The 25347-nt window shown below is 37.8% G+C and overlaps 1 protein-coding gene across 1 annotated transcript in view; it reads left to right on the top strand.

Annotated features, from left to right (window-relative positions):
- The window catches only part of apbb3 (amyloid beta (A4) precursor protein-binding, family B, member 3), a 40669-nt gene that overhangs the window by 8068 nt on the left and 7254 nt on the right, over positions 1–25347 (top strand). The window contains exons 2-7 of the mRNA XM_042711061.1: positions 6221–6408; positions 6539–6609; positions 16262–16313; positions 23794–23940; positions 24297–24424; positions 25095–25100. Coding sequence (XP_042566995.1) covers positions 6221–6408; positions 6539–6609; positions 16262–16313; positions 23794–23940; positions 24297–24424; positions 25095–25100 — 592 coding nt within the window. The remainder of the gene's footprint in view (positions 1–6220; positions 6409–6538; positions 6610–16261; positions 16314–23793; positions 23941–24296; positions 24425–25094; positions 25101–25347) is intronic.

Consider the following 25347-nt stretch of genomic DNA (forward strand, 5'->3'; position numbering starts at 1 on the left):
GCAATGATAGCGCTCTGATCCAGTGCTGTTGAGCAAATTTACAGGCGGCAATGGGCAGCGAATCAGGCAGTGATCGAAAACACTCTGATTCAATGGCATTAGGCATTGTCAGCTTGACAGTACTCTAGCCCAGTGGTGTTGGGAGGGCACCGGGCAGGGGGGTGGTGTTAATCACGTTCATTGGGGGTGGGGGTGCTGGGGGGGTTCAAGAGGGGTACCTCAGCCAATGAGGGCAGAGGGGCAGTGGCTCAGTGGCCACCCCCTTGTGCACGGCCCTATCTGTCAGTCCTTTTTATACCTCACTACAGACTCATAGAAACTAGCTATACACTACTGTTCAAAAATTTGGGGTCAGTAATTTTTTTGGTAACACTTTGCAATACCCTCCTTCAGTGTTCGAATTGTGTCAAAGCTCTTGGGGGTCCCCCTAACCAGACCCCCCCAACACCCCCCCCCCCCACACACACACACACACACCCATAGGCAGAGTTTGAACCAAATCATTAAGCAAAGAAGAATTAAATATCTACCCATAGGCAGAGTGTTAACCAACTGCAGGGTAAGTCTAAAAGTAGCCTAATGTAAGTATAATGTATGCTATAAACTACACACATCATAAACCTGCCTGTTTAGACAAGTACCTGATATGATGTCAGGAAATATTTTAATATGACTGAATTTGTATTTAAAGTGATCACAACTCAATAAAAAGATTCTAAGTAACAAATTATAATGCTTTAGAATCAGATCAGAATCAGAAAGAGCTTTATTGCCAAGTATGCTTGTGCATACAAGGATTTTGTTTTAGTGACATAAGCTTCCAGTAAACAGAGACAACAACACACAGACAAATAAAATAAAATAATAATAATAATAATAATTGCTAATAAATAACTTGTATAAACACTTGTGCTATAGATGATAATGGAATTGAATTGAGTAAGATGCAGGGATATACTAGGATGGAGGGGTAACAAATAAATAAAAGGATATTGCACATTTTTATTGCATAAGTGGGGAACATTTAACTGTTCATGAGGTAGATTGCCTGGGGGAAGAAACTGTTCTTGTGCCTGACTGTCCTGGTATTTGAGGCTCTGAAGCGCCGGCCAGATGGCAAAAGTTCAAAGATGGGGTAACATGGATGTGAGGGATCCAGAGTGATTTTCTGAGCCCTTTTCCTCACTCTGGATGTATACAGTTCTTGAAGGGTGGGCAGGGGAGCACCAATAATCCTTTAATTTACTTAGTTATTCAAACTGCGAGTAAATAATGGAGAAAGCAAGCAAAGAACTTTTGTGTTAAAGAATATTATCAATGACTTCAGATTCAGAGATTAAGCATTTAAAATTCCTGTTATAATCAATGAAGCTGTCCATAAACTGTATGATTGTAATTTCAAAGTGAAGGCTTATAAAAAAGCCTAAAGCACTTTTTTTATTGGACAACCAACCAATCACAGTCCTCCAAAGACTTGTGTCATAAGTAGCAACTGGGGTCAGCCCCGCCTCCTCACTAAAATGAAAGTTTTTGCCTTTTCCTCACTCAGAGTTGCTCTCAGATTGGTCCTGAATTGCTCTTAAGCTAAGTCTCCTACGTAGAAATTTTAAAGCTAAATTAGGAACTCTCTGAGAGGATTCTTAGAATCTTTAAGAATATTGGCCCTGCACTTTATTGCTTATGATGAGAAAAATTGCCACATTCATGTAGCACGTGCACAAAAACTAAACTCAGCAGAAGCATGTGTGATTGGCTATAATGTAGACGCTGTAAAAACGCTTAAAAAATTGTGATGTGAGATGAGCAGGTCTAAATTTATTATAGCAATCAACACTTAATTTCATTTTGATTTTCATTAGTTTCATGATTCAAGTATTATAGTTTTTTTAAAAAAAACCCTTAATGCTTATGGGAGGGCCGGGACCCCCAGCCCCTCAATTTAGACATTGCCTTCCTTAGTTAACCATAGTTAACGCATTAACTAGCATTAAATAACAATGATCAATACATTTGTTACAGTATTTATGAATCTTTGTTAATGTTAGTTGACAAAAATACACCTGTCCATTGTTAGTTCATGAGAGCTCATGTTCATTAAATAATAACAGATACAAATTTTGATTTTAAAAATGTATTAGTACATGTTGAAATGAACAAACTATGATTAATGCTTTAGAAGAATGTTTCATTGTTAGCTCATGTTAACAAATTTAGTTACCTATAGGAATTTATTGTTATACCTTTATTTAGGAAGAAAAGAAAAAAAGCTATGTTTGAATACGCAAAGTGTTGTATTGCATTTTTGTAAGTTTAGACACTGATGTGTACAATATCATGGACTTATGATCTAAAATGTATTTTACATGTGTGCAACTTTAGACATATTTCAAAGCAAAACCATTCTACATTGCACACAGATATAAATAGTTAACATACAGACCTAAAAAAAAAAAAAAAAAAAAAAATCTGTTGCTGAGCAAAGGCAGGATGAGGTGGATCCACACGCAAGCTAAGTTTTTTTACAAATGAAAATACTAACAAAAACAAAGGAATACAAGAGATGACCATGAGCTGAACCATGAACCATGAGCTGGATACAATGACTGACAAACAAGCACTGAAACACAGGGCTATATATACACACACAGGGAAACAAGTTAACAAGTGGGGAGTAACCAGTGAAACACTATGGCCACACATGGGGTAACTAGGGCAACAAACAAGGGAGCAGAGGAACAAGGCAAACAGGAGGCGAGTACAGAAACAATGGGAATGGGAAAACATTTCAACTTAAAAGTCCTTTGTCACAAAACAGGGAAACGCAGGAGCGGTTTCTAGATGTTCCTAAAATGTTCAGGAGGGAGGTGGAGTGGAAGTGGACAGTGGGAGAAAGTAGAACTGGAGACGAGGGCAGAGCAGGAGCCCACCAAGGCGGAGCCAACGGAGCTGAAGACCAACAGAGCGGAGCCGAAGACCGCTAGGGTGGAGCAGAAGAGCACCAGGGAGGAACAGTTGGGACCGAAGATCCCCACAGTGGAGCAGATGTCCACCAAGGTGGAGCTGAGGACTACTTCAGTGGAGCTGATGGTGCAGGGGACAACCAAGATAGCTCAGGCTGAGAATGTCCACCAAAGTGGAGCAGAAGAGGCAGGAGACCACCAAGGCGGATCAGTCAGGACTGCAATAGAAAGCACAGAGAGCTTAACAATGGCTTCTGCCGCCATAAAAGGACAAGCAGACAGTTCAGAGACCTTAGAGGTGTGTATGGCCCAGATACACAATATGTTGACCTCCATTACTGGAAGGGCAGCGGAAGGTGGGAGAACCTCTGATCTCCAGGCTTGAAAGCACAGAAGCCGCAGAGCTGGGGGATGCCAGCCGTACCAATATCAGTGGTGGGTCCGCCAAACTGGAAGCCAGCCTCCAATGCCTTTGGAGCACCTGGGTGTCTTCAGATGCAACATTCATGATGATCGGGAACACTGGAGTGGCATCTGTGCTGGCTGAAGTCTGTGGTGTTACATCCATGATGGCTGGAGGCTTTGGCATGGAAGCCATCTTGTGGAGAAGCTCTAGGCTGGCAGCCATGACGCGATGTGGCTCTGGAACTGCAGCCATGACGGGACAAGGCTCCGGAGTGGTGGCCATGACAGGATGAGACTCAGGATTGGAAGATATTACAAACACTACGCTTGTGATCCTCAGTGTAGGGCATGCTGGAATCCGTAGTCTATCAAGCTCCTTGGCCACCGGAGCTTGCTGCCCCCTCCCAAAAAATTTTTAGGGGTAACATCCTCATCTACCACTCCCACAGTAAATGAGGATCTGCTTAACAATGGATAGTCCAGAAACAACCCTATATAATTAAAAAACATTAGCAATGTCTGAGCTGAGTTTATTTACAAATGAAAAGACTAACAAGATTAAATACAGGAACAAAGAAGAACAGGAAACTACGAGCATGAAACAAGGAACACGAGTATCTACAGGGAACACAACAACTGACAAACAAGCAGTGAAGCATAGGGGTATATATACACAGGGAAACAAGTTAACAAGGGGGGAGGAGCCAATGAAACACCATGGCAACACATAGGGGTAGCTAGGGCAACAAAGCAGAGGAACAAGGCAAACAGGAGGTGAGCCCAGAAACAATGGGAATGGAAAATATTTCAACTTAAAAGTCCTTCAACATAAGACGTGACAATATCATTACACAAATACAAACAAATTACAAAAACAAAAAAAAAAAAAAAAAAAAACTCAACAAAAAAAAACAGCCAACAACAAAACAGTAATCCTGTAGCAGTAAACATATAACTTTTCATAATGCTGGGAGCTTGTAGATCAACATAAAAATTTAACCCTGTTAAGGTGTGGTCACAAATTGATGGGGAGAAAATGTAGTGTCTATTGACAATATTGTAGCGATATACAGTTTCAAATCAAGAGGCTTTCTGTTGGTCAACTTGCCAAATTCGCATGACCAACTAAACCTGATGTGAAATCTAAGTGGGAAGATCTTTTGCCCTCACAGAAAATTCCCGACCATGTGGATTCTGACTGAAATGCTCACCAAATAATTTTAAGAAATTCACAGAACATTGATACACTAATTTGTGTGCATAAAACTATTCTGACCAGTGTATAGTAAACACAATAGTTTCTGCAACAAATTAGCAATTAAAATTTAAGTTATATATATATGAGACATGTCATATGTCATTATGAGACTCTCTGTCTGTCTTACTGTGTCTTGCTGTGTCATTGAATGTCAGAGGCAACTCTTACACTTGTGTCCAAGCAATCTCATGTCACTACTGACCCAGTTCTAGAACCACACACACACAATTACAGTGCTTTTTTCTCCCCAAACGTCCCCTCCAGCCTTCTGCACTGTGTTATTTGTGAGAACGGACAGGGCTCTCCAGATGCATTCTGTTAAATGATTCTCTCAGGCAAGAGATAAATTCAGGCAAATATAATTCAGCAGACACAGCTGCTCTTTCCTGCTTTCTGTTCTGCCATTAGCCCTATGCCTGTGTCTGAAGCACTAAATCATCAGGAGAGGACAAGACAGGAAAACTGTTTGAAAATGCCACAGTAAAAACCTGCCAATTATAAAGTGAAAAAATCTAGAAGCAATGTTTGTAACCAATTATAAAGTGAAAAAATCTAGAAGGTATAAAATTGCATGTAAATGTAATTTTACTGCACAGCACTGTAAAATGTGTTAGTTTTTTAAGTAGAAAGGATCAATTATATAATTTACTATTGAGCTATATAATGTACAGATTTAATTTTTGTGAACAGTTGGTGGACTGTGTTGATGAACTCTGATTCATCATGAATTATATGGTTATATAACTCTTAAAATATACAGAATAAAATTCTGTCTGATCATTTCGAAAGCATTCTCACCATATCTTTTAATGTGAATTTCTGCTCACCATAACTGATGAAAAGATGGATCTTAAAGTCTCATTATACAATTATACAGTCACTGATGGAAAGGGTTCAAATACGCAAAAGAAACTGGTAAACCAGAGAATTTTCGGGACCTGGAGCATTTGTCTGAAGAATAATTCATAAACAACCATCACAAAACAAAAATCATCTAGGTAACGACACACAGTATTAAGAATCAAGCATATGTAAACTTTTGAACGGGGTCATTTAAAAAAAAAATCAGCTAGTATTTTGTTTTGTGGACAATATGTAAACATCTTTTATGTAAAATATCATATTCAGGCCAGTACTAAATAAGAAATAACACATATTTTGTATGATCCCGCTTGGTAAAATAATTAACATTTTGCAGATTCTGCAAGGTGTATATAAAATTTGACCAAACTGTATGAAATGTCTGAAAGAGACAGGGTGAAGATAATGGAACATTAGTCCAGCCCTTTTTTTTAATAAGAGAGAGCTGCTTTTAGTTTTGACCTCATTTTAGGCTGTGTGTCATGTGGGCAGATTAGGGCCTGGTCTGTCTCTCATGAGTAGATCTGAGCCCGGTGACCTCACCTCGGGGTGTATATGCCTCACTGAATCTCAGTGTGTGTGTGAAGGCTGTTGGCTCTGTGTTACTTGGTGGGAATTGTAATATAGCACTTTTACAAGAATCTGTGTATGCTGCCCTCAAGTTAGTTTGCATGTGCAATGCTAATAACATATCATTTAAGAAGCAGATTAATCCAGAAATTCAATCTCTGTGCAGATAACATCTGGAACGATCAGAGTCTGGAGCTGGACTCAGATCTGCCTCCAGGATGGCGCACTATACGTGACAGCACTGGCACCTATTACTGGCATGTGCCCACAGGCACAACACAGTGGCAGCACCCCTCCTACAGCGCAGAGGAGGAACAAAATGCCATTAATGGCATCACTGCCAGACAGATCAAGGTGAGATACTCTGATCTATTTGTGTGTGTGTGTGTGTGTGTGTGTGTATTCATGTGGCTTTGTGAATGTTTTTGTTAGCTACCTTTACTCCCTTTACTACCTTTGGTACCTTTACTCTTGATTTCTTCAGACTGCAGGAGATGGCAGGCGAGAATCAGGAGGCAGACTGAGTGAAAGCCCTCTGCCCTCTCTGAGTGAAAGGTGAGGAAATCACACCTGCGCTGGGTGACTGTACAGCTGAGGACAGGCTGCAGATATATCTCTGAAACTAGACATTAAAACTTGTAAAGCAAAGTGTGTGAAGCTTAATGCGATTTAACGATTTAAGTTGGAAATTTTCTCAGTTAACATCCTTGTTGGAATAAAATCCTTTTTATAGAATTAGGATTATGGGCTTGTTAACAGCAATTGTAGGAGTTAGGAATATTCCAGTTTGATAGAAATGGCTGTTTGATTGGAATGTTGTTTTGGGATAATGAATGATTGTTAAATATTCCACTTATTACACAGCATCTTGACTTTTAGTTAAAATATTTTATTATGTGAGAACAAAGAGACTGTAGAGTTCTACAACAGGCATCTTTTATTTTATAAAAAAAATATCAATAACCAATGAGATGAGATATCAACGATTGTTTATTTATATATTTATATATTTTATTTCTAGGGCTAGATTTACTAAGCAGAGATAATTAGAGTGAGAGCGCAACCCCATAACAGCACTGATGGGAGTGAAGAGTTCTGCAGCAGATCTACTGACAATATGCAAATTAAAGAACAAAGATGCCGCCAGATCATTTCCATAATAATTAACGCAATCCACCAAGAGCAGCGCAAATTAGTTACTAATTAGTTACTAATTAGTTAGTTAGTTAGTTTACAAACAACACAGGAGCAAAATGGGTTAAGACATGCTTTTTTTTTGTTAAATAGTGGGGAAAAAAACAGTAAACCGGTCATAATTCATAAAGTATATATTCAGTCATAATTTTGACTCATAATACATTTTTTGTCATAATTTAGATATAACAATTTTTGATTTATTTTTCTTATATGGTAGAAATCGGCTTTCATAATATCAGTGAGAATAAATGGAGAGCAATTATTACTTAAATCTCCTGCTTCTCAGATTTTACTTGTGAGAAAAAGACCCTGGTAATTAACTATATTATATGTTAACAGTATTATATGTTATGTCTTCTGAGGAATTTGAGGAGAAACGTCTGAGGTGAAGTTGACAAAGTAAAAAAATGGAAGTATGAAAAAGAAACCTCTAAGCTAGACAGCTTTTTTCAGCTCAGTTGCACAGTTCAGTGATCAGTTTTTTAACCACACCATGCCATGTTTGACCAGTCAGAATTAAGTATTCCAGATCACAGTATAATAAACAGTTTCCATGTATCTGCATCCATTTTATGGAAGTCATTAAGGCATGGTCATTAGAACCATTGAATGTGGGTGGGACAGGACCGACCCAGTTCTTAAGACCAATGATATTGGATCCACTAACTTTTACCATCTTTAATTCACTGCATATGCTTGTTCACTTTTCAGAGCACCGTCAGTCAAATCAAATAGTCTTTGTTGCAGCACTGATTTACAGTTACACTTACAGTACACTATGTTGGACCCACCCACATTTTTGTTGCTTCTGACGCCCATGCATTAGGGACATGTCTTCACCAGAAGTTCTTTTTATATTACTGAATAATTTGTTAAAATGTTTCCATAGCAACAAAATAATTTGGGAAAATGTATCCCCAACTAATTTGTTGCAATTGTCTCAATGTGCTAACACAATAAACACATACCCATTCAACTTTCACACTTTACACAAAAAAACCAAAAAAAATCTTAGCACAAATTAAAAAAAAAAAACAAACACAAAATACTCCAAATTCTCCCTCTGAAGAACTGGAAGAAAAGAAAAAAAAAAATTTCTCTCTGTTTCCCCATTTGTTTTGTCCTCTAATGAAGCCAGAAGACATTTAATTGAACCAACACATTCTTATTCAGATGATGTTACTCACCTGGAGTTTTGTGAACAGATGTCGGTTCTGCTGGCTGCTAGTGGAAACAAAGAAATCCTCTACAAACCCAGACAGCCATTCACTTTTCAACTGTACAACTGTGAGATGGAGAGTAAAATAGGCCGTTTTGTCTTTGGCTAACCTCCAAACACTCTGATACCAGGCCATGATGCCCCAGTCAAACTAATGCTCGAACAAAAGTGAGCACTCAACTGGGGAATTGACAATAAAAACAATAAGAGATTCTCTCCACTTTGTGGTGGTTAACATGGTCTTTGCCAATGAAGGACAGAATACTGTACACACATTCGTTTAACAGGCTGGAATGGGCCTTTATTAAGTGTCAGGTTTGTCATTGACTGACCTTTCTACTGAATTTGTTCGGAGAGCTGAGATTGGCTGCTGCTAAGTTGTTTGGGAATTGTTGACAGCAACAAAGAATGCAATTACCTTCACTTATTTTGTCAGCACCTTCAGGCAGCATAACACAGCAGAGGGCAACATTAGATTCTGGTGCATTAAGTTTCAGTCCTCAGTATATGTTAAAGAGCACTGTTTGTGTATGGAATGCCAAGTCTACCAAAATAAAAAAATATATAAATACATAAATAAATATACAAATAAATGTAAAAAAGAAAAAAATAATAAATATATATATAAATAAATATACATAGAAAAGCAAAAAAAAACGAAAAGAAATAATTATTTATACATTTATTTCCTTATTTATGTATATATTTATTTTTTTTTCCATATTTATTTATTTCTTCTTTTATTTATTTATACATTTATTCATTTATACATTCATTTATTTCTACATTATTTATTTTTACATTTATTTATTTCTACATTTATGTTTTTCTACATTTATTTATTTCTTCATTTATTTCTTCCTACATTTCTTCCTGCGTAGGGTAATGAGGAGGGCGTGGTTTTTCCTCAGACATAGCAATCGAGCTCAGAGTAAGCGAAGGCCAAAGGGTCAAGGCCACAGTGACACCCTGTGGCGAAATACAATAAGTATCACTGACGTTGATACGGTCTGTGACTGCGAGGTATATGGTTAAAATCTTACTGTGTGACATGGATATGCTCGTCTTTATTCCGGACATGGTCGTAGAACATCGTTTGGTCTGGATTTGTAAAATATCCTGGGCTAACAAACATGAAACAGGGACTCTGAAACGGAAGCGCTTTATTTTTTCCATTTTTCTTTCGGTCAAAACTCACGGAAAGGAAGCAGGGCACATAGGCTACAGTGAAGTCAACGCAAGCATATTGACCAATGCTTTTTGAAAGGAGACCATTGCATTTGAATGTAGCCTAATTTCCAAAAAACAATACTGACAGCAACAGCCTTATTAAATGTATGAACATCACGTTAATCCACACTCGATAAATTCAGTTAGAGGATAAGACTGTAGCCTATAGGGCAGTTAGCCTACCACTAAAATCCAACCAGATCTTCATCAGAGCCATCAATACAGAAGAGATCTTAATGCATTTACACAGCAATTAGCCTACAAGTGCATACAAATATTATGAAGTGTCTTAGGCCTACATTTTGAAGACATAAATATGACATGATGGAATCAATGAAGTGATAGCCTACGTTTCATATGAAACTAAAAACAGACACCAGGTGGCAGAAAGTCACTGTCTTAATGAGTGAGTTCAATCCACTCGTTTGATACACCGAATCAAAAACAACTCGACGTGTTGAAGCGATTTGTTTCTGATCATTTATATTTTAGGCCTATGCGTTATCTAAATAATTATAATAGACTAATAATAATAATAATAATAATAATAATAATAATAATAATAATAATAATAATAAATAAATGACCAAATGTTCAAAAAGTTGGCAGAGAGGGGTCATGTTCGGGGAAACAACATAATTGTTGATAGGCTATATTTTTCGGGGCCATGGGTTTAATGCGCAAACCTGCGTGACCATATAGCAACTATTCAGAAATGGAAATAACGAATGCATTAATATTTTGTTTTGTATTTAAGAAAAGTTGATTGAATATTTACAGGTTTTATCTCGTTATTATTTTCAGAATAGTAACGTCTTTGTAACCAACCACAGAGATCAAAAATCTCTATCTAATAGGCTACTTCAAAGATCAAATCAAATTATATATTGTAAAAGTTTGTAAAAATTTATGTAGCCCAAAAACATAACAAAAAATAGCCTACATAACTTTTTAATTTGTATTATTATTATTATTATTATTATCATTCTTTCTTTCTTTTTATTATTATTATTATTATTAGGCTATTGTTATCATCATCATCAACAGCAGCTGGCAAACCATAATGGAATCTATTTAAAGGGAATGATTGTGGTGGGGAGTTTGGTCAAACTATTGCAGTGATAGCCTACTGCGAATATAGACGGTTTCAACGGCATCAACATAAACAAACGTTAATGCACGTGAGCGCTTTTGTGGGACCTAACTTATATATAATATATAATAATATAATATAAATAAAAAAAGACAAATCCCAATAAACTAAAAACTAAAATAAAACAAACAAAATATGTTTGCTGCGTGGATCAGGCGGACTTAATGAATATGCAAATTCATTCTTTGCCAGCAGGAGATGTTTTAAAGCATAGACATAAAGCGGGAGAAAATAGAGGGTTCCCCCAGTAACAGCTGTAAACAAAGCAGAGCTGGTACGCTCATACGCTGCTATCAGGCATATAACATGCAAGTCCTACTTCAGAAATACAGCGATATAAAAACAACTGTGCCTCGTTTTGATATTTAAACATAAATGTAAGGAATTATTATTATTAAACGTGCAGTACGTTACGTTACTCATGTTTATTTAACGAAGCCTTTTTGAAAATCGATCAGTTTTAAAATTGTGTCGAGTCTCCAAAAATAAATAAATGTATGGGAAACACATCCCGCATCACAACCACCTGAGCCCAACTTCAGTCTACTCATCACCTTGGCTTTAACTGCGTTTGTAGATGGCACCGCAGCCAGACCGATATAACACAGACCAGAAGTTAACTTAGGTCCAGGCGCGTGCGCCCGATGAAACCGTCTATAACGGGTTGAAATAAAAGACGGCGCCGTCCACAGAGACATTTCTATGTGCACTATTTCATCCGTGAAAACCTTAGTCCCCTGGCTATCATTTCAGAATCTGCAATTCAAAATAAATTTTGCCTGCCACTGCAGCAAATTCAGCAGCTTTTTAGATATTGTTGTTGGTCCGACTTTGTCAAGACAAAACCCGACGGAACTCAGCCCCGAAATTCAACTGCTGTCGCTCTTCTCTTTCTTTACTTTCCGCTGTAGCTGTTGGGTCCGTGTATATTTTGGTCATTCGATTTTCTATTTAAAAATTAATAAAGACAAATGTTAAGAAACGAAAAACGAAAATTAGTTAATACGAAAATTTTCGCATTTTTGTTTTTGGGTAAAAAATGAGATTATGCTTTAAAATTTGTTTGAATGTGTGGGTGGCGCTGAAACGCCCCTTTCATCCCTTCTGTACCGCACCCGACAAGCGGCAACCGCAAGCTCAGTTCATTTTCACCAGGAGAGAAGCGGCAGACAGCAGAGTTTATTAATCCTGCGGATTCTTTGCTAGGGGTGCTTGCAAGCTATATAATTCAAATGTCATTGAAATATATATATATATATATATATATATAATTCAATGTCATTGAATAAATTAATTTCTGTTTGGTCAAAAAAAAAAAAAAAAAAAAAAAAATATATATATATAAAAAAAAATTTGATTCATTATAATGAATCAGAATTCATTATAATGAATCAGAATTCATTATTTTTTATTTTTTTTTTTTTTTTGACCAAACAGAAATTAATTTATTCAATGACATTTGAATTTTACTGTAGGATCTACAATGGCATGAAATGTGCAGATTTTTAGCCTACTAATTTTAATCTATGCCTATTTAAGAAAAACCTCAGAACATGTTTTTTCATTTGCTATACAAACAACAGCAACTGAAGCTTTATCTTGTAGAGTGTAGTCTGCTGCACTTCTCCGATTGGCGGATCCCGATCCACAGCTTCCATCCCGATAACAGGAAAGAGCTTCAGCTCCGTCAGTTTGGGTCGTAAGACACCCTAATAACATTAAAACCTTACAAAACTCAACAGGATTTGCTTTCTGCCATCTCGGTCTACATTAACTTCTTTCTGAAACGTCAGAAATGAACCAGGCTCATGCATCAGACGAACCATGTCTAGCTGGACATGTCCTTTTTTAAATAAGCCATTTAAATAGAATAACAATAATAATAATAATAATTTTATATTTAGGCCTATGTAATTCAAATGAAACCAACCAGAGGTGCAGTGTTTCCCCGTCTGAACTCATTATCTGTAATTATGTAACACCATCACTATATTCAAAAAGGTCATCTACAGAATTCGTGAATTCAGTTCATAATTCTAAGTAGCCTATAGCCTATAATTAAAACATTTAAAGTAGACTAATTATGGGGAAAAACTTATTTTAATATACATTTTATTATATATGTGGGGTTGGATTTTTCCCATTTTATTTTTTTTATGAATGGCCTAGAATAAAATAAGTAGGCAAAAAATTAGTAGTAGCTAGGCCTATATTTTATTCCATGTCGTTGTAGATCACCGGCTAAAGTAAAATTCAATTGGTGTTTTATGAATAAAGTTGTCAAGTCTGCTTTGTCAATAACATGTAGCAGCCGGAAAAATATAATATTATTTTTTTTATTTTATTATTTATTTAATTACTTTATTATTATTATTATTATTTTATCTTGCAAGCACCACTAGCAAAGAATCCGCAGGATTAATAAACTCTGCTGTCTGCCGCTTCTCTCCTGGTGAAAATGAACTGAGCTTGCGGTTGCTGCTTGTCGGTGCTGTACAGAAGGGATGAAAGGGGCGTTTCAGCGCCGCCCACACATTCAAACAAATATTAAAACATAATCTCATTTTTTACCCACAAACAAAAATACGTAAAATCCAGCTACATTTTCTTTTTCCGTTAAAAAAAAAAAAACGAAAAAACGAAAATCAAACCGTTTCTCATTTATCTTTATTTATTAATTTTTAAATAGAAAAATCGAATGACCAAAATATACACGGACCCAACAGCTACAGCGGAAAGTAAGGAAAGAGAAGAGCGACAGCAGTTGAATTTCGGGGCTGAGCTCCGTCGGGTTTGTCTTGACAAAGTCGGACCAACAACAATATCTAAAAGCTGCTGAATTTGCTGCAGTGGCAGGCAAAATTTATTTTGAATTGCAGATTCTGAAATGATAGCCAGGGGACTAAGGTTTTCACGGATGAAATAGTGCACATAGAAATGTCTCTGTGGACGGCGACGTCTTTTATTTCAACCCGTTAATATTCGCAGTAGGATATCACTGCAATAGTTTGACCAAACTCCCCACCACAATCATTCCCTTTAAATAGATTCCATTATGGTTTGCCAGCTGCTGCTGATGATGATAACAATAAGCCTAATAATAATAATAATAAAAAGAAAGAAAGAATGATAATAATAATAATAATTAAAAAGTTACGTAGGCTATTTTTTGTTATGTTTTTGAGGCTACATAAATTTGTACAAACTTTTACAATATATAATTTGATTTGATCTTTGAAGTAGCCTATTAGATAGAGATTTTTGATCACTGTGGTTGGTTACAAAGACGTTACTATTCTGAAAATAATAACGAGATAAAACCTGTAAATATTCAATCGACTTTTCTTAAATTCAAAACAAAATATTAATGCATTCGTTATTTCCATTTTCTGAATAGTTGCTATATGGTCACGCAGGTTTGCGCATTAAACCCCATGGCCCCGAAAAATATAGCCTATCAACAATTATGTTGTTTCCCCGAACATGACCCCTCTCTGCCAACTTTTTGAGCATTTGGTCATTTATTTATTATTATTATTATTATTATTATTATTATTATTATTATTATTATTATTAGTCTATTATAATTATTTAGATAACGCATAGGCCTAAATATAAATGATCAGAAACAAATCGCTTCAACACGTCGAGTTGTTTTTGATTCGGTGTATCAAACGAGTGGATTGAACTCACTCATTAAGACAGTGACTTTCTGCCACCTGGTGTCTGTTTTAGTTTCATATTAAACGTAGGCTATCACTTCATTGATTCCATCATGTCATATTTATGTCTTCAAAATGTAGGCCTAAGACACTTCATAATATTTGTATGCACTTGTAGGCTAATTGCTGTGTAAATGCATTAAGATCTCTTCTGTATTGATGGCTCTGATGAAGATCTGGTTGGATTTTAGTGGTAGGCTAACTGCCCTATAGGCTACAGTCTTATCCTCTAACTGAATTTATCGATGTGGATTAACGTGACGTTCATACATTTAATAAGGCTGTTGCTGTCAGTATTGTTTTTGGAAATTAGGCTACATTCAAATGCAATGGTCTCGTTTCAAAAGCATTGGTCAATATGCTTGCGTTGACTTCACTGTAGCCTATGTGCCCTGCTTCCTTTCCGTGAGTTTTGACCGAAAAATGGAAAAAAATAAAGCGCTTCCGTTTCAGAGTCCCTGTTTCATGTTTGTTAGCCCAGGAGATTTTACAAATCCAGACCAAACGATGTTCTACGACCATGTCCGGAATAAAGATGAGCATATCCATGTCACACAGTAAGATTTTAACCATATACCTCGCAGTCACAGACCGTATCAACGTCAGTGATACTTATTGTATTTCGCCACAGGGTGTCACTGTGGCCTCAACCCTTCGCCTTCGCTTACTCTGAGCTCGATTGCTATGTCTGAGGTAAACCACGCCCTCCTCATTACCCTACGCAGGAAGAAATGTAGGAAGAAATAAATGAAGAAATAAATAAATGTAGAAAAACATAAATGTAGAAATAAATGTAAAAATAAATAAATGTAGAAAAAAAAAAAAAAATAAACAAAAAAAAGTAAAAAAAAAAATAAAATAAACAAATAAATAAATATGGAAAAAAAAAAAAATATACATAAATAAGGAAATAAAAGTATAAATAATTATTTCTTTTCGTTTTTTTTTGCTTTTCTATGTATATTTATTTATATATATATTTATTTTTTTTTTTTCTTTTTTACATTTATTTGTATATTTATTTATGTATTTATTTAAATTTTATTAAATAACACTAGGAATTCGTTATTTGTGTACTTGAGCAGAATAAAAGTGAATAATTAATATTTCACTTAAAATTCAGTTAAATTAAACATTTAGCTTAATGTGTTTAATGTATTATTTAGCTTTAATAAATGTTCATTTATTTTGATTTATTTTATTATTATTTGTTTATCATGAGATGAAGAAAATGTGGAAAGTTGAAAGTATGATCTCCAAACCAAAACTATTAAAATCATTATATATAAAAAAACAATATAAATTACCTCTCAGAGACAAATACCCATACAGAGGTATTTTATTTTATAGCTCTATACTATATAATTTTCCTCTCAGAGACCACTGTTTATTATAGGCAGGAAGTATACGCAAAATGTTCTGATTTGTTCATAAGAATTTATGCATAAAGCTGAGAGTGATAATTATAGGAGCTGTTTCTTGTTTACAGGTCAAACTACCCCAGTGGTCTGAATAGCCTTTTCTAGGGCATAGATGAATGTGCATTCAATAGAGCACCAAACAGAAAAAAAACCAAGTGTTAAGCATCTCAATGCTTAATTTCTATTCCCTTTTTTCTGTTCAAATGAGCCCAGTATTTAATTATGAGTCATTATCATAATGATGTGCTCTCTTACTCTACTTCAGGCCCTCCTGGCAGGAAGAGTATTTCTGTGCCAACATGGATCCAGACTCCAAGGTAGAATCTTGCTGTGTGCTGCCCTAATACAGTTCAACATGTAAAAATTATTACTGTTTTCTCTTCTATTAGTCACTGTGCCCCACAAAAATCAGAGCACATCATGAGGTAACCACTGAGGGTGAAAGGTCAGAGTTGGAAAGGAGCATCAGTCAGGGTATTTTAGTGATGCAGTAGGGTGTGTATGTGCATGTGTGTTGGTGGAGTGTATATAGAGAGTGGGGGTGGAGGGCTATGACCTCTTAAAGGGCAAGAGATGCAATTTTAAGACACAGCTTTATTGAGTCTGTGTAAAATGACCCTAGTAGGCTAGGTCAAGTCAAGTCAAGTCATCTTTATTTATATAGCGCTTTAAACAAAAAAGATTGCGTCAAAGCAACTGAACAACATTAATTAGGAAAACAGTGTGTCAATAATGCAAAAATGACAGTTAAAGGCAGTTCATCATTGAATTCAGTGATGTCATCATGCAGCTCAGTTCAGTTTAAATAGTATCTGTGCAATAATTTGCAATCAAGTCAACGATATCGCTGTAAATGAAGTGTCCCCAACTAAGCAAGCCAGAGGCGACAGCGGCAAGGAACCAAAACTCCATCAGTGACAGAATGGAGAAAAAAACCTTGGGAGAAACCAGGCTCAGTTGGGGGCCAGTTCTCCTCTGGCCAGACGAAACCAGCAGTTCAATTCCAGGCTGCAGCTAGGTCATAGATATATGCTCTGTACAAAATATTTTGACTTCCATCAGTCATCAGGCTGGTAAATGTTAGCTTGCTAAATGCTAAATGTAATTTAAATGTAAATGTAATTTTGCTTTTACACCAAAATTACCTGGAACAATTTGTCCCAGGAACTTTTTTTTCCCAGACCTGTTGCTGTCTGCATTTCCATCATGGCCTGAAGTACCGTGAGGGTTAGGCAAATAGTTTGGTGACGTAGGACTGTGCCCGACTGCTCCTCCCAGTCCAGGAGGGGGCGCTAATGTCGAACAACGATAACGTCATACAAAGTGAGGGACAGTCATATTTTTTGTCACTGTTTCCAGTTCCCACTGGATTTCATCCTCAGCACTGCACCGCAACAGACTTTTAAAATAGTGGTTTAAATACAATACTGAGTCAACCAATCCAAATTCTGCGTGAACTCAACCAGTCAGTCCCGCCCCTGAAAGTTCCGGACCTTTGAACAGTAAGCAGGAACTTTTTGAGGGGAAAGTTTTTATTTGGAACTTTATTTAGATCCAGGTTCCTGCAGTGGAAACACACGGAGTACTGCCCAAAAGTCCCTGGTTCCTGGGGAAAGTTCCTGCAGTGGAAACAGGCTGTTAGAAAGACACTTAACCCCAGGATGCTTACAGGAGCTTGTTGCTGTAATATGTCTACTGTGAGTCACATTTGATAAAAGCCTCTCCCTCTAAATGACTACTTGCTTACTAAGAAATATTTAGGTATGAAAATATAAAACATCTAAATAGATGTTGTCCAGAATGTCAACATGAACTGTAGGCCAAATATATGCAACACCACCCTTCTGATTAATGAGTTTAGTATAGAAGGTTGTCTCCAATCCAGATTAATAAACAAAAACTTTGCGCCAGATTCACTAAACAGGGCAAATTAGTGTGAGAGCGTAATTCCAAATACCAGTAATCTCCTCCCATAAATTTTGCTTATAAAAAGGAAACTCCTACATATGCATATTCAATAAGGTCAGGTGCAAAAATAACTGTATCCATGCCTTTTCAACACTAATTCTACACTGCGCATCTTTAGTAAATCCTGACAGTACTATTTCAACGCCAAAAGACGGTTTGCAGTGGCACAAGCTTTTAGTAAATCTAGCCCTTTATTTCTTATAGTTGTGAAATCACATCTCACAATTTTGACAATAAATGTCATAGTTGTGACTTTAAATATCACAATATGATTTCATGTATTGTAATTGTAAATTTATTTCTTGTAATTCATGACTAAATATCTCACAGTTGAGGCTTTATATTTCATAGTTGTGACTAAAATATCACAATATGACTTAATTACTTGTAATTGTGTATTTCTTATAGCTGTGGCTTTTCTTCACAATTGTGAGATTATTTCTTGTAATTGTATAACTACACATTTGGTCAGAGAGTCACCAGCATCTCCAGATCTTTCAGCTTCACCTACTTGTTCACATTCACCAGAATTCTGATGCATTTCACCTGTCAGCACCAACCAAGTCACCAGTTGATTGGTAAAAAGCCTGTAAAAAGCCACCTTCCCATCATCACCCCAGTGTCTGTTCTTGTTGTTCACTAGCGTGCATCAACTTACCTGCTCTACCTACCTATTTGCTGAATCCATCCTAGTTGTCTGCCATCATCTTCTGTCTTCCTTCCAGCATGTTGACTCAGCCTTACCCTGCAAAGAAATTTAAGTGACTGTCCAGCTAAGTCTTTGCTCAAGATTATGTACTATATTATCTCACCTGTGATCATCTCCTGAAGCCTGTAAATAAACTCTGTTAGACCATCATTTACCTGTGTTGACTCCTTCTGTTTGCTGACAGAAGACCAGACTAACAACATTCAACATAACACATAGTAAAGTGGTGATCAGAACCCGGACCCATTCACTGAGCTTGTGTAAGATATTTGTCAAGCCCTTCAACCTCTCACCACCTTTGCTTCACTATCTGCCTCTGCCAGTCCCATGGCCCATCCAGCGACATATTCTGGTGAGGTGGAGGAATGCAGCGGATTTCTTCTCCGCAACTATTCCCCAGTGAGAAGAACGTAAGTTTGCTTATGTCCTTTTGTTCTTGTCTGGACGCACATTGCTATGGGCATGATCCAAACGGGGATGCCAACTCACTCATGGCTTTTCCAACCCAAATCCAACAGATCTTTCGCCAAACAACCAACTATTCCCGTCAACAATCAACTCTTCTGGCTACGCCAAGGCAAATCCACTGTGAGTGACTACACACTGCAATTCCGCACTCTAGTGGCAACCAGTGGCTATCACCTCCAGCACCAGAACCAATGCAAGTTGACTCTTACCATCTCACTCGTACGGAGCATCAACAGAGAATGAATAACCTGTTCTGTCTGTACTGCGGAGCAGCGGGGCATCTGATATGCACCTGTCCAGCCCGTCCACCATGCCCAGCAGTGAGTATCCTTCAGTTACAACCCATGATCACTCCATTATCTCATACTACTGTACTGGTAACCACTGCCAAGCGATCTATCTCAATGCAAGCCCTGCTCGACTCGGGATCTGCTGGGTACTTCTCGCTGGACCTGCTTTGACATCTCAACTTCAAGAGGAAAACCTGTTCTCAACCTTTAAACATTCACACTGTACTGGGAAAACCGCTGGGCAAAGGCAAATCCAGTACTGCTCACCCATCATCACGCTCCACATCATTTGTCTGAATCAAGAGCCCATCTCCTTTCTGGTGCTGGAGGGTTCAACTGCTGACATCAGTGTTCGAATTGTGTCAAAGCTCTTGGGGGGTCCCCCCCCACCCCACACCACCCCAAAAAAAAACTAATAATATGCATTTGTATTTATTTATTTCATATAATAATATAATTTCATTTACTTTACTTGTGAATTTCATTTACTTTGTGTGTTTCAGAACATGTTTTTGCAGCTGAGCATTTACTATATGTAAAATTAAATAAAAATCTATATACTTTGAACAGTGCACATGTAGGCATTTTATTTCATTAAAAAAACTAATTTATCTTGAATCTAGTTATATAACCCTTTCATATTTTCTAGCGGAAGTTTTTATAGTTGGGTAAACTTATAGTGGTGAATGAGAGACTACATTAAATATATGTTTTGTCACAATAGTGTTTCTACAAGAGGGAAAAAAAAATAGAAAGAATTTGATACGATTACGATGATGATGACCATTAATCAATTTCGATCTCTTGATTCACTATCAATTCACATGAATAGGCCTACTGTACTTACTGTTCTTGGGTTAAATTCAGTATTTTCTTGCATTAATTAATATTCACTTGTGTGTGCTTATACGAGTATCTTTTTAAAATGTATCATTTTAAAATCTAGTGTTTGATCATGTCTAAATATTTATTCAAATGCAAAACCTAAAAAATAAGTAAGCAGTTATGACATGCAATACTCTTTTGAGCAACTAGACTAGATACATGTATATTTATTAGAGTGTGTAAACAATGGCATTGCAAATGGAAATTATTATTTTTCTGGCCACAAAATGACTTTAATTTGCCTCTTTGCATTGAATTTAAAACCCTTTTCTCCATTTAACCTTAAATACTACACTAATTGTATTAGGCTATACATAATACATAACAGAAAACAGGATACAATTCATAACAAAAACGGTTGATCTGCATGTTTGTCTTGGGCGTAATAATCAATGCATGTGTTTCTCAAGCACAATTTGTGAGAGTTATCAACCCTGCTTTGTCATTGTTGACACAAAAAAAGCCTTCACCTGATGAACATTTTCATCAGTAATAATTTCCTTAATTAAATTAACACTGTTTTTGAGCAGTTAAGGTTACTAGATTTAAAATTATTTGTTTAATTCAGAATGGGTGCAATGCACGTTTTTTTCTCAGAATTACGTTAGATGGCTAATTACAACTAACAATCCGATAGTGAGCTAGCATCATAAGATAAAAAAACAACTATTGACAGACCAAGATTATAATAAAAGTAACTGTCCGATTTTAAGATAAACACTTATTCAGTAGCAGTAAAATAGGTGTACCAAACACTCATAAAACAAAGAAATATTATCTTACCGTCATCGTGAGGTAAAATAATGAGGAAGGATCACTCTGCCAGCCAGTCACACAGCGACTTCGCGCCCGCGGTCTGTAAATTCCTTGCTTTTTATGGGAGCGGCAGCACTTGAGCGTATTTTCAGACGCACATCTAATTTGAAGTAGCTTTTTATGGGAGCGGCAGCGCCAATACTTCGATAAAAAATAGATAGGGCTATGTGAAATATTGTTTCTATTTTAGTTTTAATGAAAAAACCAGGGGACCCCCCCAAGGTCAATTTTTTGGGCCTTATGGGGGTTCCCTTGATGCTTATGGGGGGTCCCGGACCCCCCCAGCCCCCCCTCAATTCGAACACTGGCTGACATCATCCTGGGACGCTCTTGGTTGACTAAACATTCCCCTGAGGTGAAGTAGAACATTGGTAAGATCCTACAATTGAGTGATGACTGCATCCAAAACTGTATATCTTCTGTTGAAAAAATCATCTGCACCTCCCGTAGAACAACCATCATCCATGACAAGGAAGGTGGCTATCTGTTCTACCACAAGTGACAGTCCAGGAACCTCGAAAGCTCCAGAGATTCCACTGGATTACAGGGCATTCCAGGATGTCTTCAGGAAGCAGGCAGCCATGGAATTACCATCTCATAGGCCATGGGACTGTGCATTTGACCTGCTGCCTTGGGCCACGCTGCCGAAGGGTAGAATTTACGCTGTCCATCTCGTAAAAGAAGGCCATGGAGAAGTACATCAAGGAGGCTCTCAAACGAGTTCATCTGCCCTTCTACTTCACCAGCTGCATGCAGTTTCTTTTTCATCTGTAAGAAGGATGGAGGCTTGAGGCCCTGCATTGATTGCTGGGTCCTGAATTCACAGATGGCCAATTACCAGTATCCACTTCCTCTGGTCCCTGCCACCCTAAAACAGCTATGTGGGGCTTGCATCTTCGAATCTGCAAGGTCAATGAATGGAGGACCACATTTGTAACACCATTAGGCCACTATGAATATCAGGTGATGCCGTATAGCCTCTCCAACACACACCTCGGTCTTCCAGGGATTTATGAATGAGTTGCTCCGGGAGTACCTCCACCGCTTTCAGATTGTGTGCATCGACAACATCCTCATTTACTCCCAGAACTTGGCCAAACATCACCACCACATGACACAGGTCCTTCAGAAGTTGAGAGAGCGCCATCTGTAACTCAACTGGAGAAGTGTGAGTTCTACCGGATACCATCCCATTCCTCGGTTACATAACTGACCATCATGGCATTCACATAGACCAGAGGACGATATCATCAGAGATTAACCTCAACCTACCACCAAGGAACGTCAACGTTTCCTAGGTTTTGCCAATTTCTGTCACCGATTCATCTCCAACTTCAAACAGATCTGTGCACCTCTCACTTCACTCCTCAGGAATAAGCCCAAGTCTCCATCCCGGACACCCGACGCTATCAACACCCTCCATCAGCTCAAGGAAGCCTTAAGCATAGCTCCTACTCTGGCACACCCAGACCAACAACTCCCTTTCCTTGTCGAAGTAGATGCTTCCACAGTCAGGGTAGGTGCAGTCCTGTCCCAATGTCACTGAGAGCCTCCCATCCTCCCTCCATGTGCCTTATACTGCAAGAAACTATCCCCGGTGCAGCAATACTATGACATAAGAATTTGGGATCTCCTAGCTATCAAGCTTGCACTAGAGGAGTGGTGACACTGACTGGTGAGAGCCAAACACCCTTTCAAAATAATAAATGATCACCGTGATCTGTAATATCTTTGCGATGCTAAATGTCCGAACCCCTGACAAGCCTGCTGGACTTTTTTCTTCACGTGCTTCAATTTTACAGCCACTTACTGGCCCAGATCAAAGAATCAAAGAGCAGATGCCCTCTCCCATCTCCATCACCCCAAGGACAATAACACTCCTCCGAAACCCATCCTCCCTCCAGCCATTATTTTGAGTGGGTCATAGTTCATCTACATGGGCCTGGCAAGACTTCTTCAAACTCCTCTGAGTTTCCATCAGTTTATCATCTGGATATCATCCCCAAACTAAAGGCCAGGCTGAGCGTAAGAGACTGTGAGATACCTGAGATCCTACTGCCATGGCCACCAGCACAGCTAGAGCTGTTTCCTGCTCTGGGCCGAGTATGTACTCCCTATGGCAAAGTACTACCAGCCTGACAACTTTCCAGTGCATACTCGGCTTCCAGCCACTCCTGTTTCCTTGGTCTGGTGAGCCATTGGACCTTCCAGCTGTGAACCATTGGTTCTAAGAGAGCGAGAGGGTCAGGACTCAGCACATGTCCACCTGCAGCAGGCAGTTCTGAGACACAAAAGCCAGGCCGATAGTCACTACTCCAGTGCTCCACAGTAGCATCCAGGTCAAAAGGTCTGGCTTTCCACCAGGGTCATCCATCTCCGACTGCCTAGTCATAAGCTCAGTCACAATTTGACTTAATTTCTCACAGTTGCAACTTTATCTCTTATAATTATGACTGTATTTCACAATGTGACTTTAAATATCACAATATACCTTACAGCTTACATTTTTTTTTTACTTATGTTTAGCCATAGAGTTGATGGTCGTCCCAAAAGTGTTAGGGAGATTAATGGATTTAGCAACAAGTGTCAACTTATTTTTGTCATATATATTGTTTCTAAAGTACGAGTGCTATTAGGAAACACTCTTCATTTGTCTTTCAGTGTTTTGCTGTGCGCTCACTGGGCTGGGTTGAGATCCCGGAGGAGGAACTGACCCCTGGCAAAAGTAGTCTGGCAGTGAACAACTGCATCCAGCAGCTCTCTCACAGCAAAGCAGAGGGCCGAGACGCAGTGGGCGCCTGGGGAGAGGTTAGAACAGACTGGGCTCATACACGTTACTTAGAATAGATGGGGTGTGCTTAGCTGGGGCCCACCAGTGTCCTTGAAGGTCCGTTGGATTAATTTAGACAGGTGTAATAGCAGTACTAGTGTGCTGTTGTTACATACTGCTGAGTGTTGCCAGTATGTGTGCTGTAGTTACATTCTGCTGAGTGTTGCCACTATATATTTTGGTCATTTACCCATTAGCAAGTTACATACGTTTTATGCACTATTTTATGATCCAGTTTAAATTATATTAAATTACCTCAGCTTAGCGCAGTTAGCTTAGCTCTCACAGAAGGTCATGGTAACTATTCATATCGTATATGTGTGTGTGTGTTCAGGGTCAGGATATGATGATGGTCCTCAAGAAGGACACTCTCAGTCTAATGGACCCTGTGGACCGCAGCCTCATACATCGTCAGCCCATAATCAACATCCGTGTATGGGGGGTGGGCTGCAACAATGGCAGGTAGGCTGACCTTTGCACTTGTTCTATTTCTGGGTCTAAAATTCCTCAGTTTTCCCCATTTTCAGTGGTATCATAGATTAAAACTGGGTTTCTGCATAGACTGTTCACAACAATTTAACAGAAAATGTATACGTTTGGAAAATGGCCAGGACAGCCCTTCAGTTCAGTCATATTTCCTTATTCAATGATGGGCAGTGGCAGGTCTTTGAAAATGTAGAACTTCTTTTTATTTACAGCTAGAGTGAAGCCCAATGTAGTTGTCTTGAATTTAGTTGTGTCTTTCCTGTAAAACACAGAGACACTGAGGGTGAATATTTGCAATCCAAGCTAAAATAGGACATTTGTGTTGTTAAAAGCTGTAACTATCTAGAGAGTAGAGTAGCTCCCCTTGTTAAAAAGAAGTGTACTTAATTGTATTAAATGTGCACTTGTAATGTACTCAATAAACTGAAATTTACATTTAAAAATTATGCTAAACCAACCTCCTAATCAAAACATTTTAAAGTATATACTTTTTTAACAAGTACTCTTTTTAAAAATATGCTAAATGCACTTCTTTTTCACAAAGGTCTTGAGCTTGCTAAAATGCTTCTCGCGTTTTTGAGTTATTTGAACTTTTATTAACCTTTTTTCCTTTTTTTCTTTTTTAAACCACCACTCTTGAAAACAGAGACAGGTAATAACTGCACTTTTTTCTTTATTTAATTAGACCTAGAAAACATGTCTCATGATGTCTGGGTTCCATAGTTGTCCATGAAGTAGCACTCCTTAGCCATGTTTTCTTTTATTCCTGTACTGTCTTGCTTCATCCCAGGTTGTGTAATTTGTACTAAGTGCAAAAAATGTTTTGGATTAACTGATGACAAAATTATTTAAATGTTTGCTTTGCTCTGCATGTCTTCAGAAACACCTCCCCCTGTGTT

Source organism: Cyprinus carpio, chromosome A21 (assembly GCF_018340385.1).
Source record: "Cyprinus carpio isolate SPL01 chromosome A21, ASM1834038v1, whole genome shotgun sequence".
Taxonomy (NCBI): Eukaryota; Metazoa; Chordata; class Actinopteri; order Cypriniformes; family Cyprinidae; genus Cyprinus; species Cyprinus carpio.